We start from the raw sequence: 17,752 nt of genomic DNA, 5'->3' as shown, positions 1-17,752 counted from the left end.
CACCTCTCGACCGACGATCATAACCAAAACACTGGAACACAGAAACAGATTATTATATTACACATTTTATTTTTATATTCTGTTTAATAACATATTAACCGATAGCTTTGTCTATACTCAACTGTGTTTAAGCGATTATAACTTGTACCGGCCCGAGTGGTCTACAGACTAATCAATTCGCTTAAAAAATGTGGTAGATGCAGCACATGAAAAATTTTCTACTCTCGTGCGGACGCCTATAATCGTACCTAACTATCAACTGACGATTATTTTAAAGTATGTTATGATTCCGCTGACTTAAATTTAGTTCCTATAAAAGCTTATGTCCCTCAAGACGATATACTTTCCCCGATTCTATACCACATATTGACATATACGGCTTAGTTCTCAGATCAACCTACCACATACCTATAATACATTTATCGTAGAATAAACAGATGGCAAAGTTATATAATTCTAATTAATGTACGCCCTCCAATAACTTCAAGAAATTTACAAAACGACCTGTACCTTATATGGAAAAATAGTAGGTACACTAACTAGAGATTCTTATCACACTACATTCATTCTAAAAATGGCACCATGTCCCATCGTTACTCTTCGTGGAATCCAATATTAGCTGCACGCGAAAATTTAACCGTTATTTATTTATTGTTATTAAGCTGTTATACAATGATATTTGAGCCTCCAAGACTGTGATAAATGATGCAGACACAAAAGGAAAGATGACATACAAAAGCAAAATACCTACCTACCTATTCTTAATGTCGTGATTTCTATATAAAATAAAAATTATGTTATAAATGTATAATATTAAAAATATTTTCATTCGTTACCTACTAACCTCACACGTTTATACTTCATTTCGTTGCCAATGAATAAATAATAACATAGATTAGGTAATAACATTATTCTAACTGACATTTTACATATTTTCGAGTACAAAATATAACAACAATATGAACATTAATACAAAATTATATTAGAGATATACTTTGATAAATAAATGTAAGTAACTTATATTTTAGTAATTACTTATACTATACAACTTTATAAGAAGTAACATGTGTAATATATTTACTTTTAATTTATCATAGATACTAATAAAATGAAATCCGAGTTGGGGACAAATGTCCAACAACTGCGTAGAATATATGAACCAGTTATCGTTGGACGAAATCCGTCGGTGAATATTTTGAATCACACTACAATAGGTGTAATTTACCACGTGATATTTACAATAACCGTAAGAAAAATTCAAAAACGCAAAATAATATTAAAATAGATAAATAAGTGCTGTAAAATTACTATAAAATATCTAAGCACACGGAAAGATAACTGTGGATCGCTCGGTAGGTATGTGATTTGCACCCACTGGACACCGGTATTCGATAGATAGTGTTTATAATATTTGTATCTATGGGTAACTACAGAATTTTAACCGAGGTAAATGGTAGGTAATAATTATCAATTTTCTTAATAAACCGCTAACTTTAAAATTTAAATATGCACTATATATAATAAACAACTACTGTAAACATTGTAAACGGTTGTATAATATTATCACCTTTCTTTATCCCACAGCTTGCAGTCTTTGCACCATACCCATCAGTATTGATAATCATAATGAGGAATCTTATATTAATGCCAATAAGAACTTCATTTTATATTTCCTTAAAGTATTGTTATTTTCCTTTATTGTATTTTTTCATGTTGAAAATAATCAAATTGTGAGTTTATAAATTGTAACAAAAATGTAATAAGGGTAACGCTTGTTTAAATATGTATAAATGTCATACATTCAATATGAAATGTCTCAGTTAAATCGATTCAATCATTGAAACCATATTATTTCATCTCTGAAGATAACCATTTTTTTCTGTATATCAGATGTACCTATCAGTCCTATCAGCATATCAGCATTCAGCATAACTTTAATTTATTTCTATGTTTAGTTTCAATTTAGCCACTAATGGTATACATAAATCATTTTTAAGAAAAACCTGTATATATATTTAAAAAATTAATATTGTCATTAAGATAATATGTAAAAGAAAATATGACTACAAAAATAAATAATAAAAAATATTTTCGATAACTACAAAATATACTTGGTTTTTTAATTAACTTTAAAGGATATTCATAATTGAGTAAATACCATACGCAATATTTTATTGAACTTTTAAATATAATTAAAATCTAACTTTTTACAGAAATTTTGTAACTCCTTTTGCATAAAGGATTAATACTTTTCAAGCTAATGAAAGTTTATTATTAAAATAATCACTTTGTAATCTGTATATACTTTTGAATAGGTATCTTAGTTAACTTATTATACTTTGAATGTTAGAATCGTGAAATATTATAATATCAATAAAAATAAAAATTTGAGGAATAAAAGATAGGTACCTACTGGTTTTATTTTTAAAAAATAAAATTTTAATATTTAAATAATTTTTTTTTCAGGTGATTTTTATAGCAGTTATATTTGCGACTATTATTGAACATAGACGAATGTTGAATATTTATTGGAAAACTTTGTTGAATATTAAATTGGAAATTTTGGACAAAATAGTTAGTTTGATCATTCTGTAAAACATAATATTAAGTAAAAGTACCTAACATAGAAGCCAGTAGGTAGGTAGGTACTTACTTAGTTATATGAATTACGTATAGTTATATGCCTATAGTATTTAAAGTATTTAGACATTTAGTATTTACTATTTACCATTTTATAACTAATAATATTAAGTACTAACCAGATTTGATTTTTGAATTTCATAGTCTGTTAAAGTGAACAATAACTACTCAATACTCATGACTAAAATCACTAAAATCTACGAGTATATCAATTATAGTGTATAAATGTTGGCAAAAAAAAAATGTAGCTAGTACTTTTATTTAAAATAACTTTCCAAATACTTTAAATAAGTAATTGAAAATTTAATATTTTTTCTTAAAATATTTATTGAAATAAATTTTAAAGTTCTTATATTTTTAATGAAATGGGATTAGTAATAATTATTAAAAGTATTAATAAAAGTATTTTAAATAAAAATAGTAAATTTTATTTTGTTGTAAACACTGGTATAGATTTGAATTCTTCTAATCCTGATAATTCATTATTTAGGTACTTTAATTTGTCAAAAATGTATTAATATTAGATTGTAACATTACCTATGAAAAACAATTCAATCTGCCAAAGATTTTAAAAACCATTCTTCTTTAAGAAAAAAACTTCATTGTTTTTATTTTTATTGATGTATCTTTTTATTATTATTAAAATAATTTTTGTATATCATTTATATTCAGTTTTAATAAAAATAGTATCTATATTCTGTTGTTGGATTTTGGATTTTATTTTGATATCCATAAATAATCATACAGCAATTATTTTATATTAAATAATTATTTTTTGTTATTAAAATCAAAAAAAATATTACGATTATAATGAAAAATAAACTATCATTAAAACAGAACAATAAAACCCTTTGCAGTTTTCAATAAGCGTAAAACATTTTCATGCACTTACGGAATAGACGTAATGATAACTATTTCATACGGTTCGATTTTTTAGTTTTTGTTGCGATAATAAATAATTACTTCATAATATTGTTTATCTCGATGACCAGATGTGGTTTTTTTTAATCATTTAACGACAAATTTGGTTTTTGTGTATCTTGTGTTTACTTTAATAATTTTATTTTAACATATTTTGTAATTGGGATGTATGACATCAAATGCACCACCCCATTATCCTAGCTTATTAAACCATAAGAAATGATTAATTCTACCAATGCTAAATAAATTTGACGCAATTCAAATACTTCTAGAATTTCGTTTAAATTTTTAAGTATATAAATAATTTTTCTTAGTTTTCTTACTAATAATTTGATTTGGTTCTTCTTTGTTGTGTAATTACTTGTTTAAATTCCTAAAAATTTAAAATTATATTCAATGTTTATTGATTCACAGCAACAGTCTTTTGATTGCGTACAATTATTGTTATGAATTTTTATTTTTATTTCTATAGATAATGCATTCTCTGTTAAGGCTTGGAGAAAAACATGTTTTATCTATACTTGAAAATAAATTATTTTTAATTAGCCATTTTTTTTATTATTATTATTATTATTATTAATTTTAAATTTTATATAAAATTTCATCCTAAGAGTTACCTAAATATATCATAACAATAAATTATTATCTATATATATAATTAATGGATTGACTTTTTAAAGGAAGTATGCGATTTCCATTATCTAAGTTACTTATTGAAAAATATGAGAAACATGACCATTCATTGTAATATACATATATCACATTTTATTAAGTCCAAACAACTAATTACCTTATTTATTTTAACGAACTTTTATAATTGGTATTTACTATTAATATCTACTAATTTATTACAGTGTATATATAATATACAATAAATTAATCTAATAACATATATTAATAGATTATTATTGTCATTTACTTATTATTATTTAAAAACAAAATTAACTATTTTCATATAGATGGTAGATAGCAAAAAAAAATATGATGTAGTTTTTTAATACTATTTAGTATCTACTGTATACATAAAACCGTATAATATGATTCATTCACTAGTTACATAAATTATTGACGTCTGTGTTAACCATTTATTAATTTATTATATTTCTCACTCATCAATGGTCAAATATATTCATACGCAATTTTATTACAGGTATTGAAAGAAAACACTATATTATCATTCTGGAAATATTTAAGTAACGGGGAAAAAGCATTTGGTGTTATAACTTTCGTAAATATTGCCGTCTATTTAGCCTGGATTGTAGCAAGATGGAACTCTACAATGCTTAAATATTTCATGATTAATGAAGGTAAATTTTATGAATACCTATCTCTTATATATCATAATTTATAATACTTTATAGTCTATAGATATATTGATTTTTGGTTTAAATATAAAAATAAAAATACCAAATGGATCTATTTTGTCACTATTCATTGATACGATTTTATCGACGTTATATAAAATGTAATAATGTAAATAGTAATATTATTACTACTAAGTATTAGTATCTCATATTTAAAATATAAACAATAAAATTATTTAACTCAAAAACTTTTGAATATCGTAATTTAAATAATAAAGTCTCAAAGCATTAAAAAAAAAAAAAAATAGACAAGCAGATATCACTCTGTTATACACTATAGGTTTTAAATGAGTCACTATTATGGGTGTGTAAATTAAAATTCAATGATAGGTATATCATTGTTACGAAAAATGATTCTGAGCGCAGGCAGTCTTGTCATTCTACATTATTAAGTATATTTCATTGTTTTTTTTTTTTTTTTTAATATAGCTTTTAGAATCATTTATTTAACATTTTATTCATGTTTATATAAATAGCTCAAAAAAGTTAAAGATTTTAAAAATTTTATCATATAATTAAAATTATGATATAAAAGTTTTTTGAACATTTCTAGTATTAACGACTCCTTTTTTTTAATTACCAAAAATAAAAACTAAAATACCTAGTTTCAGAAAAAGTATATAGTTGAATATCCATTGTCATAAAAATTTTAACTTTATATGGAAATAAAGAAATAATTTGACTTCCTGGAAGAATTTTTTTTTATAAAGGTTGAAAAACTTATATTAAATCTTGTATTAAATTTTCAAACCTTAAGTATACAATTTTAAAAAAATATGAATTTATATAACTAAAATATATTGTAATGATATGCTCACACATCATTGTATATTATATATTCATAAAATTCAAACAAATAAATTAACGGTCAAGTTGTTGCACACAGATTAAAACCCCATAAACATCCTTTCACGCTTTCACCATTGATAAAAAAAAACGACTTATATTATATGGTCACAAAGGGATTGACACATGATTTGTGGCAATGTGCTTCAAAGCGTGTGACCCAGTTTCGTGTGCCGCCAAAGACAAGGGATGGTCCAATGAGGGTCTCTGTCGCCCAGGAGAAATTCTATTTCTTTAGAAAACGCGGAGACCTTTGATGATGCCGCCTGCGATTCTGGCTGGCTTGACCAAGTCATCTTCTCTTATCAATGCATGAGCACCGGCTAAGTTACCAGTGCAGGCGCACCAGACAAGCGAGCAAGAGCTCTACCCAAAAATCACCACACACCATACCCATAAGATTCTGCGAGTAACAGCTGAACTTCTTTTTTTATAAGTTAAATCTGAGTTGTTTTTCTTATTTAAACTTAAGTTTTTCTTAAGTCGTATCGTAATTTGTGTCACCTTACATCTTTCTCCGAGGAACGTACTATAAGTATTCACTGCGGAGAATCAGGTATGTTGCATGTCTAAAAAACTTAATTGTTAGTATAGACTATAGGTTCTTTTATTATCTAATTTGCGTAACGGTGTATTTGATCATATTTTCGAATCATGATCTCGAAAGCCCTCCGAAGAACAGAAGGAAGGTAATAACATGAAAACAAGTATATTCAATAATTATTAATACTGGACTTACATACAAGGCTTGTGTCCCTTGTGTCAGTCCGGTCGCATCTCCTCCTCTTTTTTGCCTTATTTTTAACTTAAATATTTTTATCCTATTTTGTCTTGCTTTTCTCGTTATTACAATATTATAATTATAAAAGTTCGATATTTTTTAATTAAGAAATTAATAGCACATGAAAAATATTGTTATACATTTTTAATCATTTCTACTTAGAGATTACTTTTTAGACCATCTCCGCAAAGAATTGTTTTTTGTATACAATGGTATATCGTTGATTTCAAATTTAATATTTTAATACTCCTATAATAGTGACTCATTTAACACCTAATGTGCAGTAGAAAAGTATTCACTTGTCTACCCTTCCTCCCTCCGGATCATTAAAAAAATTACTTTAGAGTTTTTTAATGTTTACCTCTTAAAATATACCTAAATAAGACCCAACATAGTTTTAATTAACAGGTAGGTGTGTTGCAGTACTAACTAGGTCTAATCTACTACAAAAAACCTCTCTCATTTTTGAAAATCAAAATATTTTTAGTGTCCCAAATGGTTATAACTTATAAGTTATAATAGATAAAAAGAAACACTCATATTTAATGTAAAATCAATACATTCATCGCTCCGTTCAGAATTAAAAAAATGCTTAAATACCTTTAAAAATATCACCTTTTGTGCTATATATAACTACAACTAATAGTTGGTTAAAGACTATCTACTTATTTCTCATACTATATAGTATATACTTATATCTAAAAAATTAATAGCATGTGTACTCCTATAATGTAACGAACCCGTTCACTCATTATAATTTATATAAACAAACCAAAAGTCAATTGCTTATTTAAAAATAAAATAATATTTTAATTTTATCTCGATTATAATATACCAAATAATGATATATTTTTAGGCAAACCAAAATATGTTTGGTCAAATTTACTTAGTGCGTTTAGTCACACTTCATTGTGGAGTTTAACAGTTAATGTTGTATATTTATATTATCCACTATGTAAATTTGGTAAGTTGGTAATCAATTAATAAATATAATAATTTTATTCATATGGCATAATATGATATAGGTTTCTACTTTCTATAGATATTATTCCCAAATTTGTATGGTTTATTATAAATTTTATATTTTAACACTAATGTTGTTGTTGGTATTTAATTTAAATTTTAAAAACGATAAAATAACACATCAAAAATGTAATTTTAATTTTAATTTAATTTCTTAAACATTAATAAAAAAAAAAAAACTTAGAAGTCTTTGTGAATACCTACATTAATTTTCGTATAATATTATGTACTTTTACCTATTCGTAACTAAGTATGTTACAAACAAAACATATTTTAACACATAAAGTAAGTAGTACTCATGCCATTTATTTAAAAATTAATGCCACCTTATGGTTAATAAATGTGCCTCGTACCCCATGTCGTAAGTCGGAAATATAAAAGGTACCCGAAGTAAGTATTTGGCCTAGTTCTTATGGTTTATAAATTATAGTGATAGTGTCACTTAGTAAAAAATTCTCAAAATAGGCTCTAGTTTCAAACATTATAATATGCTATTGTATTTTTATCAGTAAACGGTGGAAACTAAATGTAATACCTAATGACAATAATGTACTTACCAAATACCAATAAATATTCTATAATTATAGCTTTTCAGGATAAATGTACCAGATGTACCAATATAAAAATAACATAAATAATAATAATAATAAATAATTTGTAAAATAGTCATGTTAGAGATTATGTTTTAAATTTTAAGCATATTGTATATTATAGGATTTGTACGAGCGTGGCCGATCTCCATGTTTTCACCTTACATGGCAATAGAAGAATTTTTTGTTTTTTACATTAGTGCATGCATGTTTTCTTCTTTATCTAGAATTTACATTGAACCAAAACTAAACATGTCCAGAAAAAAAAGTAGACATGGAGCTGTGAGTGGTATTCGATTGATATGATTTATTCTGCATATACTGTTATAATATTGTATTTATGTGTGTAGTGTAAAAATTTAAAATATTAATTAAGTACCTAATATTTAGTCAGAACCTTTTAAATAAAATTTTTTTGTTTATAACATTTTACGCATGATTTTTATCCCGCAAGTCTGGAGCAATATCTGCAGTGTTTGGTTATATTGCATTAGGTTTTCCTAACCGAAAATTATTAACTATACCAATCATTTCCAAAGATCAACTAAGTGTTAGCGTCACAGCATTTGAAGTAAAAAAAATTGTTTTATTTAATGAAATTATTAATAAATAATGTAATACAATTAACACAGGCTTTGTTGTGTCTGTTTCTTCTGATTATCTTGTTTGTTTTCGTACTCAAATTCTCGTGGACCAACTCAACAAACATAATTTCGGGATGTATTTTTGGAATGTGAGTAAAACACTATCGTTTATTTTTCTGAAGACTACACAATAGTTTTACGATATCGTTATATATAATTTTTTTTATATATTGATAACATGTTTTTCATTATAACATAATAAATAGAACTCATTTTACATTAATTTATGTGAGTATTAAATGTAATTTAAAATATAACTTCAACAGTTATAACAATAATGCACACGTTAATAATAATGTATAATTTGAAATTTTTTATTAGGTAATGTCATAATTTTTACTCGAATTCCAACATCTTGTATTGCTATACTATGGTGCCTTAAGGCCCTATTAAGTACCTACCTAGTACTTATTAACTAGTAGTTAGTACCTACATAATTGTACTCACTGCTGTCTTATATACCTACTAGTATTATTATAGTTATTCTTATAACAACCATGTTATACATTACAACTTGTAATACCTATATTGGCTATTAACTATTACTAAAAGAATACAATTTAATTATTTTTTTTTTTTATATATATACAGTTTTTGGTACAAATTAGGATCGAAAATTATTTGGGACAACAGAAAATATCTAACAGAAACTCTTGAAAACAATTACATTTTTGAAAATATGTATAATAAATGTATGATACGTATCTAGTATTAATATTATTGTAATAGAAATAAAAAATCAAAGAAAGTAAACTTATAATAATCTATGTTTAAATAACCAATAATAAATATCGATAAGGTAATATAATAAGCCCAGATTTGATGCCTGGTAACTGAAAATATTTTGTCGTTCTGTCGTGGTATTTATATTTAAAAACTGTTAGGTAAATATAAAACAGTTTTAATGAGTAAATCTTGTGACCAATAATAAATGAGTTCTAATGTTTGACCCAAACTGAGTTTTGAATTTGTATGTATATAAATCTATTTGTTGATCGTATTGATTTATATATATGATATCAGATATCTGACATCCTTTGTAATATATCGTATAGTATTGATTTTTCGAGTTCCACCTGTTGCCAATCTTTTTTTCTAATACATATCTTTGTTCACTGACATTTATAATATAAGTTATTAGTTTCGTTACTTTGTAGTATCTAATAGTTTTTCAGAGGAAATTATCGCATACAACTCAAGTGCTAATATTATAAAGTTTTAAAAAACGCAATTTACAATTAACGACAGAATGTGTGCTGGCAATATTGTCGTTAATGAGTAATCTTATAATATTAGAATAAAGAAATATCTATTGGTAAAAATCAGTGAATATATAATAAAATTATAAAGAAAACAAGCCAAGCCAGTAGCCAGACCAAATTGTCAGGTGGAGCAAAGCACATTTTTTGAAGGGGCATTATATATAAAACAATATTAATGCAATTTTTAATTTATTTACACTGAAATCTCATTAAATTAACACAACTGTAATTTTCCATCTAATATCCATTTATAATAGAATATTTTGGGAATTTACAATGAAACATTTATTTTAAAAATACAAAACAAATAATACTAAATAATAAAAATAAAACTTAAATTAAATTTTACGTGGATAATTAAATATTACACTGATGTCACATGATTAAACTTTTATGGCAATATTTTTAGGAGGCAATGCCTCCCTCCGCGTGGCTTTGGACCTGGATCAAGCATAGCCATTAGCCGTATAGGTTGTCCATATCTACATAATATAATCGTCTTGGTATAGGTCACATACTATACAAATTTAGGTACTTACCTAGTATTTTTACTTATTATATAACGTTATTTAAAATATTTCAGTATTCTTTTTCCTGTTTTTATAATAATTCATGCCAATTACGACTAAATCGAAATCAACATAAAATTTATCTAAAGCAGTGGTTCTCAAAATGTGCTCCGCGAAGCCCTAATAAGCACCGCAAGAGTAATCTAAGGACTCCGTAGGTACTTCAGTGTTAATTAAATTCAAATTATTTTTATAATCCTTTTCTGTTTTTTGATTGGTTAATGGTAATATTGAAGAATTTTATGAAATACATGATGAAATTGAACAACATTTAAATGAAATAGAATAAGTACTATCATCATCAGAAAAATATTTTCCAGAGAGTAAAGATATAGAATTTATCCAATGATATAATTTGGTTAAAAATTAATTTTAATAAAGGATAAACTTGAAGACTTATCTATGATGGAGTATGAAGAATAACCATCGATTCGTTATTAAAAATTTTATTTGATAAATTATCATTAACAGTTTTGGTGCAGTAGCAGTATTAGTGCATTACTAACATATATCTCTGGCTAAAAAAGCTGATCTAACACTTTTTCCTTTTGCAGCAACATATCTGTATAAAATCCTACTTTTATCATGTAGGTACATCAATGAAAACAAAATATTGCAATAAATTAATGCTGAAGCAGACTTGTACATCCAACTCTCGTCTATCAAGCCAATTATTAAAATTTATTAAGGGTTCCACGAACAAAAAAGTTTGAAAATTGCTGACCAAAGGTATCTGTATTAAATGCTTTTTAAATAGATTCTTACACTATTTTTAATGTCAATGCTAGTATGATCGTTTAATGGTTAAACTGATATTGAAGTATGAAGACCTAGTAATGAACATACTAGAACGACTTATTACTATAAAATAATTATCTAACTATTCTAACCCTATAGAGCATGGGAAAATTATGAAAAAGTTTCAGAAGTTTCTATTAAATAATTAATATTACCTATATTTTGTGGATCTGAAAGTGACTAGGAAATATCAAATAACGCTTGTGTGTATGTGTGTAAATAAATAAATATTAAAATATACCTTATCTAATCCTAATAATAAATTTTAAATTATTTTTATTTCATAAATATTTATTATAGGTACTAAGGTACTCAATCACCTGAAACCATCGAACGTGTATAATAATAAATAATAATATACCTACCTACTCAATGAAAATTAGTAAGTAATTCTAATAACTATACAAATGATTTGAAATTTTCTTGAATTATGAAGTTGCCCAATTAACATATACTTATTCATATATTAATTGAAATGTATAAATTATTTGTGTTAAAAATATTTATTTTTAACTATTTTTTTTTATAAATCAAACTGTTATTGTGTATACTAATGTTTAGTTCTATAATTCTAAAATATCTTATGAAACAATAACTTAATAAAATTGTATATATGTATTGTGTGTAGTAAGTGATTCTTTTTACTTTTAATAATTTTTTTTAATTTTAAAACATTTATTATTTTATGTTTTTAAATCTAATTTTTGTAAGGAAAGTATCCAAATAACGTATATTAGACATTATAAATTATAATTATGTTTTATTTTATTATTTAAAGAAAGATTTTAATATTTCTGGACATTGAGATTTTTTTAAATTTTATGTTTTTTACCTGAAAAGTTTTTACATTGATTAGTTAAAAAATTAAAAAATTATTTCTTTTTTAAAATAATACACATGAAGTATTTGTCTTATAAATATATTACGTATCAAATTTGTATTCAGGTAAATCAACTTTTGAGTAGTTAGCTATATAATATTAGAGTAAATTTATCTAATTATTATTTTAAAATAAAAACAAAATTTTTCATGTTACCTGACTCTTGAATCTTAATTAATAAATATAAAATTAATGAAATATTTTATAATTTCATGGTTTTGATAACAATTTTACTTATTATATGATTTTTATCATTATTCATTAAGTATACTGTATTTAAAATATAATTTTCATTGGAAAAAATAACATTTTATCAATTGAATTAGGAATCAAACTACAAAAACTACAAAGACATTTGATACAACAATCTTTATCTTTTAGTATTCCATTAGTAATAAATAAAGTTTTATTTTGATTAAGGTAATCATTATTTATTTATTTTTTTTTTTAGAGTCAAAAAATATTCTATGTTAAAGTTACAATAGATAATAAGAATGTTTTCATCACAATCTTTTTCTAATTGAATTTATAACAATTACTAAAATATAACAAAATGTTTTTGTAACATGTCTTTCTTAAATAAATTATTGATTACACTCAATACTTTTTTACCACTAATGGATAATTGAATCTAATGAATTAGTTATCGATAATTTTTTTTTTTTTTTTTGTATATAGATATTAAAAATTATATTAACAATCAAAAAAAAAAAAATTAAAAATATAGTCTTTAATTTAAATATAAACCATATATATATTTTTTTAATTAAGAATTTATAGAACATCGGCTTTTAAGTATTGAATTTACTTTGAAAATTTAAATTCTATAATTGTTTATGGATAACAGGTCTTTCAGTTTTTTGATTGAATTTATTAAAAGAATTTCTACTTTCAAAAATAAAATGTAAATAAAATCAAAAACGATATTTTATTGAATAATTTTTATAACGACAGATAATAATAAATTTACACCATAATTATTATACATATGAATATTTATGCATCAAATAAACTAAATCTACACATAGTATGAACAGTATAAAATAAGTTTTACTGTTTTTGTTTGTCACATGACGATTTTATAATTTAAACGTACCATTGCAATTTATCTGAGCCACAATTTTAAACGTAATGCATCCACACCATTCAAATAATAGCAAAATAAACGTTTATCTCGTACAAAGCCTAAGTTTTCATATAACTTTAATGCTGGTTTATTGGTAATTTCTGTTTCAAGTACAACCTGTAATTAATACAAAAATATACTTCATTAATTTTTTTTTTAAATTAAATACTTAATAAAATTATTAAGTACACGTCTATTATTACCCTTTTAATATAATAAATACTTGACTATACCAATGTTAAATAAAATGAGATAGGGAAATATAAATAAGTACCAGAGTAATAAATAAGCTAGCGGTTGTATTATAGAATTCTAAGTTTTAACATGTCAAATTACAAAAAGAGAAACGCTTATAATATTACTCGTAATATTATTATTTAATTTTAATTGCTTAACGATTAAGTTATTTAGTTTAACTAGCTATTTAATCAATATCAATCAAATATATTGAGAGGATTTTATATTTGCAAGTTTTATCTCTGTCTTACTAAAGCAAAACAACAAATTTGACGTTCAGAAGAATCCAATTTAATGTAATTTTTAATATTTAAGTGAATTGGCTTATTAAAAAAATTAAAAGTAAGAATCCAAGGTCACATAGGCTTTTTTTAATATTATTACATTTTAAAACAAATTATGAGTATTTTAAAATTATGAAGTATAATATTCTTAACTTTGAATGTTATAAACTCATTCTAATATTAGAAATGTAACAGTAAAATGGATTCTTCTGAATGTAAGATTTGCTATATTATGCGTTAGTAAGACAAAGATAACATATGTAGGTACTATTTAAAAAAATAAATATTTTAATCAATAATTATAGTATGAAGTTAAAAACATTGATAAAATAATAATTATTTTAGGTACATTGAATGTACATGAACTTAGATACTTAAATTGTTACAAAATTACTTAATTATATTTTATGCATACTTATTATACCATAAAAACCTATGTTTTACACATAATTATAAAATATAAAAAATAATATGTTATTAACTAAAATTGTGCAATTTATATTTTTATTATATTAGGTTACATCAAATATTTATTTAATATAAATATAATACATAATCAGATTTTGGATTTAATAAACATGGAATCTTATATCTATATTTTATTTAAGTTAAGAAAATAATTTTGTGGCTAATTTCTATGCACAAAAGCATATACCTTAAGTACTATTTGATCACCATTAACTTAAGTATAGATTTTATTAATTTTTAATGTGTGTATTGCATTTTTTAATATGCTTTTTGGTGTTTGATTTTAATATTTGCCTCTCTAAAAACTTTTTCACAAGCACTTTGGATAGTCAGTTAATAAAATATGTATAAATAAGGTATATCACTAACACAAATAGTATTAAAAATTAAATTTCTAAGAAAATTTACATATTTTTAATTATAAATGATTAATTTACAAACTATGATTAATATATGAAAAAGAGATAAATTGTTCCATGGATAAAAATATAATTTACTAAGATGATGATGTAAAATAGAGGGTATTTAAGCAATGAACTTAAGAGATTAAATTATAAGATATGATAAAAAAAAACTTTATCTTTAATTTACAATATAATATAAAACATTAATTTTTTTTAATCTAATGTCAAAAAATGTTTAGGACAATATTTCTTTTGTTGAATCTGTTTTAAAAGTTTAAATTACCATTTAATTATTCTGATACAAAGTCATTTAATAGTAATGATCGATTATGACCACTAACAGTCGCATGGTGGTTAACTAGTAAAATAGTTATTTTTTTGGTTCAATAAACCAATTAGTATAATAATAAGATATCTGAAAAAATTTAAATGTGCAAGCAAGTCTCATTGAGAATAACTTAAATTAGTTTGTGGTTTTATACTACTAAATTCAACTATATATATATATGAAAAAGAAGAAATTAAAAATATGGAAAAGTCAATTTCAATTATACTTAACAACAAATTAAAACAAACTTCTAGAACCTTTAATACTTTACTATATCAATCGGTTGAAATGGAAACATATCTAACGTGGTATACAAAATAAGCAATTATCAATTTCAATCCCTTAAAGTTCATTATAAAGAAAGTTATTACAAAATAAATTTGTTTTATATTAAATTTTAAATCATAAGGAAAAGTGAGCCAAACATAAAAATACTTCAGCAGTTCCTTTCAATAATTATTTTTTATACACTTTTTAAACTAAAAAATAATAGGTATTTTAATATAGAATTACAACCCGATTAATTGCATAATCATATCAAACAATTATATGAATTTAAAATATGAATTAGGTAGTTTAAGCATCTAAGCTCAGCATAATTAAATTAATCGATATAGAACTATGAAACAAAAATATTACCTCATCAGCTCCATCATTTACCATAGCTTCGATTGCATTCAATACTAAATTAGAACCTAAAATGTAGAAACACTCTTTATTTAAAAATATTAATTTAACTTATTAGATAATGTAAAAAAATAAAATACCAATATGCTGTTTTCGGTAATTTTCATCTACTGCCAACATTGCAATATAACCTCTTCTAACTTTCCTGTGTGCATCCAACTTGCACACAATTGCTCCCACGCTTTTATCAACGTCTACAGCCTAGAACATAATACAATTACAAAAAAATCGTTTTATTAACGAAGAAATCAAATATTGAACAGTTATAGGAAATAACTACATTATTAAAACTCACAAGGAAACATAGTTTAGGCCAATTGTGTATGAAATAGCGGTATGTATAGATTGAATACGGTTCAGATAAGTCTTTTTGTATTAATCGCATAATGTCCTTCATTTGTTGCTCGTTTTTATAACAAACATATTTGACACCGTCGATTTGTTGTAAGCCTTCGGCAAAATCGCTATTATTTACAGCACTAGATGAACACGATGGCTTACATTGACTAGACGACGATGAGGAAGTCGACGATATAGAATTCAAACAAGGCAAACTATTTTGTGCTATATTGCCGCTATAGACGTTATTTTCGGATATCGATAGCAGATTTACATCCGCAATTAAGTCGGTGTTTGAATAAACGATGGATTCGTTTACACGGTTGACAACATCAGACAGCACTACAGCCTTGTCATCATCTCTTGTGTCTAGCTCGTGGGATTGAAGTTGTACGTCTGCCATTTAAGTTACCGTTTAATTCCGGCATTAATAGTTATTATGACATATCACTTTTTAGTTTTTGATTCGAGATGTTATACATGTTGAAATGTAGAATTTTGCTAAGAAACTCATACACCATTATTATTATTATCATCATCATTGGATTACAATTGATTATGGTTGGAGTGTTAACAATTTTTCATGGAAGAAACAAGTAAAATGGAGTCAAACTATATTAATTATATATTATTATATAGCCAGGGTATAAACTGTGGTATAAACACTGTCCAATATTGACCAAATCGGACGACATTGGCCTTGAACACGGTCTCCAGGGGGGTGTGGCATACATTATCATCTAAATAAATAATATCAATATTATCACAGAACAATATATTCTTGAAAATTAGTTGAAACCGTTGAAACTGTTGAAAGAACACTGAGTAATAATAAAAAATACAAATATTGCAATTTCAAATTTGCTCGTTTCTAGCAATGTTTTTTTACATAATACCCGTGAAAATCACTCTGGCAATGGATTGTTTCCGTTTTTATAATATCGTAACAAATAGAGATACATATTACCAACAATCAACATCTAGTCAGATTACGGATATGGTTTTAACTTTTAGAATCCAATACTCATACCGTAGGGATACAGTAGACCGCCCAGCTGATTGAGTGTCGTTTCTAATGTTTTTATATTTTTCTGTGTTATAACTGTAAGCTGACCCATAGAGTAATACTCTATGAGCTAACCTAAGTGAACATTTTGTGCATAATGGTGTGTAGCTTTGCCCGTAAAAATAATTTCGAGTTAAATATTCTCCAATTTCAAACTTTTTTTTCGAACTTAATACAAATTACTAAACGAAAAAAAATGTATTGTCGGTTTTAATTTTTATCTATTGTAATCGTATGTACTATAATTATTTTTCCTTGTTTACGATAAATATTAAATATACATTTTTATTGCTTCTCACGTACTCATAATGCACGGATCTCATGATTCAATATTTATTATTTGATAATGGCGCATGCGTGTTAATCTATGTAAACATTAAAATTTTTTTATTTTTTTTTTGAAGCACCTCTTTACAAACCATGTTATTCGATCTTCCATCCGATGCTAGGATGACTAAATTTTTAGTTGAACTCGTTTTAAAGTATTGCCATATA

At 24.6% G+C, this 17,752-nt stretch overlaps 2 protein-coding genes across 4 annotated transcripts; one reads left to right on the top strand and one right to left on the bottom strand.

Annotated features, from left to right (window-relative positions):
- The first annotated feature begins 1,081 nt into the window (after positions 1-1,081).
- Positions 1,082-11,646, top strand: LOC112601404 (presenilins-associated rhomboid-like protein, mitochondrial). 3 transcript variants are annotated; one of them, XR_003115049.1, is made up of 6 exons: positions 1,082-1,246; positions 2,467-2,574; positions 4,712-4,868; positions 7,409-7,516; positions 8,290-8,736; positions 8,798-8,948. XR_003115049.1 is itself a non-coding variant. In XM_025349035.1 (6 exons), exons 1-6 carry the CDS (start codon positions 1,109-1,111, stop codon positions 11,241-11,243), a joined length of 681 nt encoding a protein of 226 aa, XP_025204820.1. In that variant the 5' UTR covers positions 1,082-1,108; the 3' UTR covers positions 11,244-11,646. The 3 variants fall into 3 exon arrangements, 2 of the variants coding, with proteins under 2 accessions (XP_025204820.1, XP_025204819.1); XM_025349035.1 differs by lacking the exon at positions 8,798-8,948 and adding an exon at positions 11,232-11,646 and having other exon boundaries at positions 8,290-8,447; XM_025349034.1 differs by having other exon boundaries at positions 8,290-8,948.
- A 1,649-nt stretch (positions 11,647-13,295) lies between these two features.
- Positions 13,296-16,728, bottom strand: LOC112601389 (N-alpha-acetyltransferase 30-like). The gene is made up of 4 exons (XM_025349007.1): positions 16,148-16,728; positions 15,933-16,053; positions 15,805-15,860; positions 13,296-13,561 (listed from the first exon to the last, which is right to left on the bottom strand). Exons 1-4 carry the CDS (start codon positions 16,592-16,594, stop codon positions 13,424-13,426), a joined length of 762 nt encoding a protein of 253 aa, XP_025204792.1. The 5' UTR covers positions 16,595-16,728; the 3' UTR covers positions 13,296-13,423.
- Between the last annotated feature and the right edge of the window lie 1,024 nt (positions 16,729-17,752).

This window comes from Melanaphis sacchari, unplaced genomic scaffold (genome assembly GCF_002803265.2).
Source record: "Melanaphis sacchari strain LSU unplaced genomic scaffold, SCAv2.0 Contig77_pilon_pilon, whole genome shotgun sequence".
NCBI lineage: Eukaryota > Metazoa > Arthropoda > Insecta > Hemiptera > Aphididae > Melanaphis > Melanaphis sacchari.
Note: the sequence above shows the minus strand (reverse complement) of the source record. Positions and strands in the feature narration are given on the sequence as shown.

Bases quoted from the DNA above. Each gene is read 5' to 3' on its own strand.
- LOC112601404 (XM_025349034.1), top strand. From the start codon at position 1,109: ATGAAATCCGAGTTGGGGACAAATGTCCAACAACTGCGTAGAATATAT. The intron at 2,575-4,711 runs GTTAGTTTGATC...ATTTTATTACAG, and splicing joins TGGAAATTTTGGACAAAATA to GTATTGAAAGAAAACACTAT. The intron at 7,517-8,289 runs GTAAGTTGGTAA...TGTATATTATAG, and splicing joins TTATCCACTATGTAAATTTG to GATTTGTACGAGCGTGGCCG.
- LOC112601389 (XM_025349007.1), bottom strand. From the start codon at position 16,594: ATGGCAGACGTACAACTTCAATCCCACGAGCTAGACACAAGAGATGAT. The intron at 16,054-16,147 runs GTGAGTTTTAAT...ATTATGTTCTAG, and splicing joins GGCCTAAACTATGTTTCCTT to GCTGTAGACGTTGATAAAAG. The intron at 15,861-15,932 runs GTATTTTATTTT...TCTACATTTTAG, and splicing joins TTACCGAAAACAGCATATTG to GTTCTAATTTAGTATTGAAT.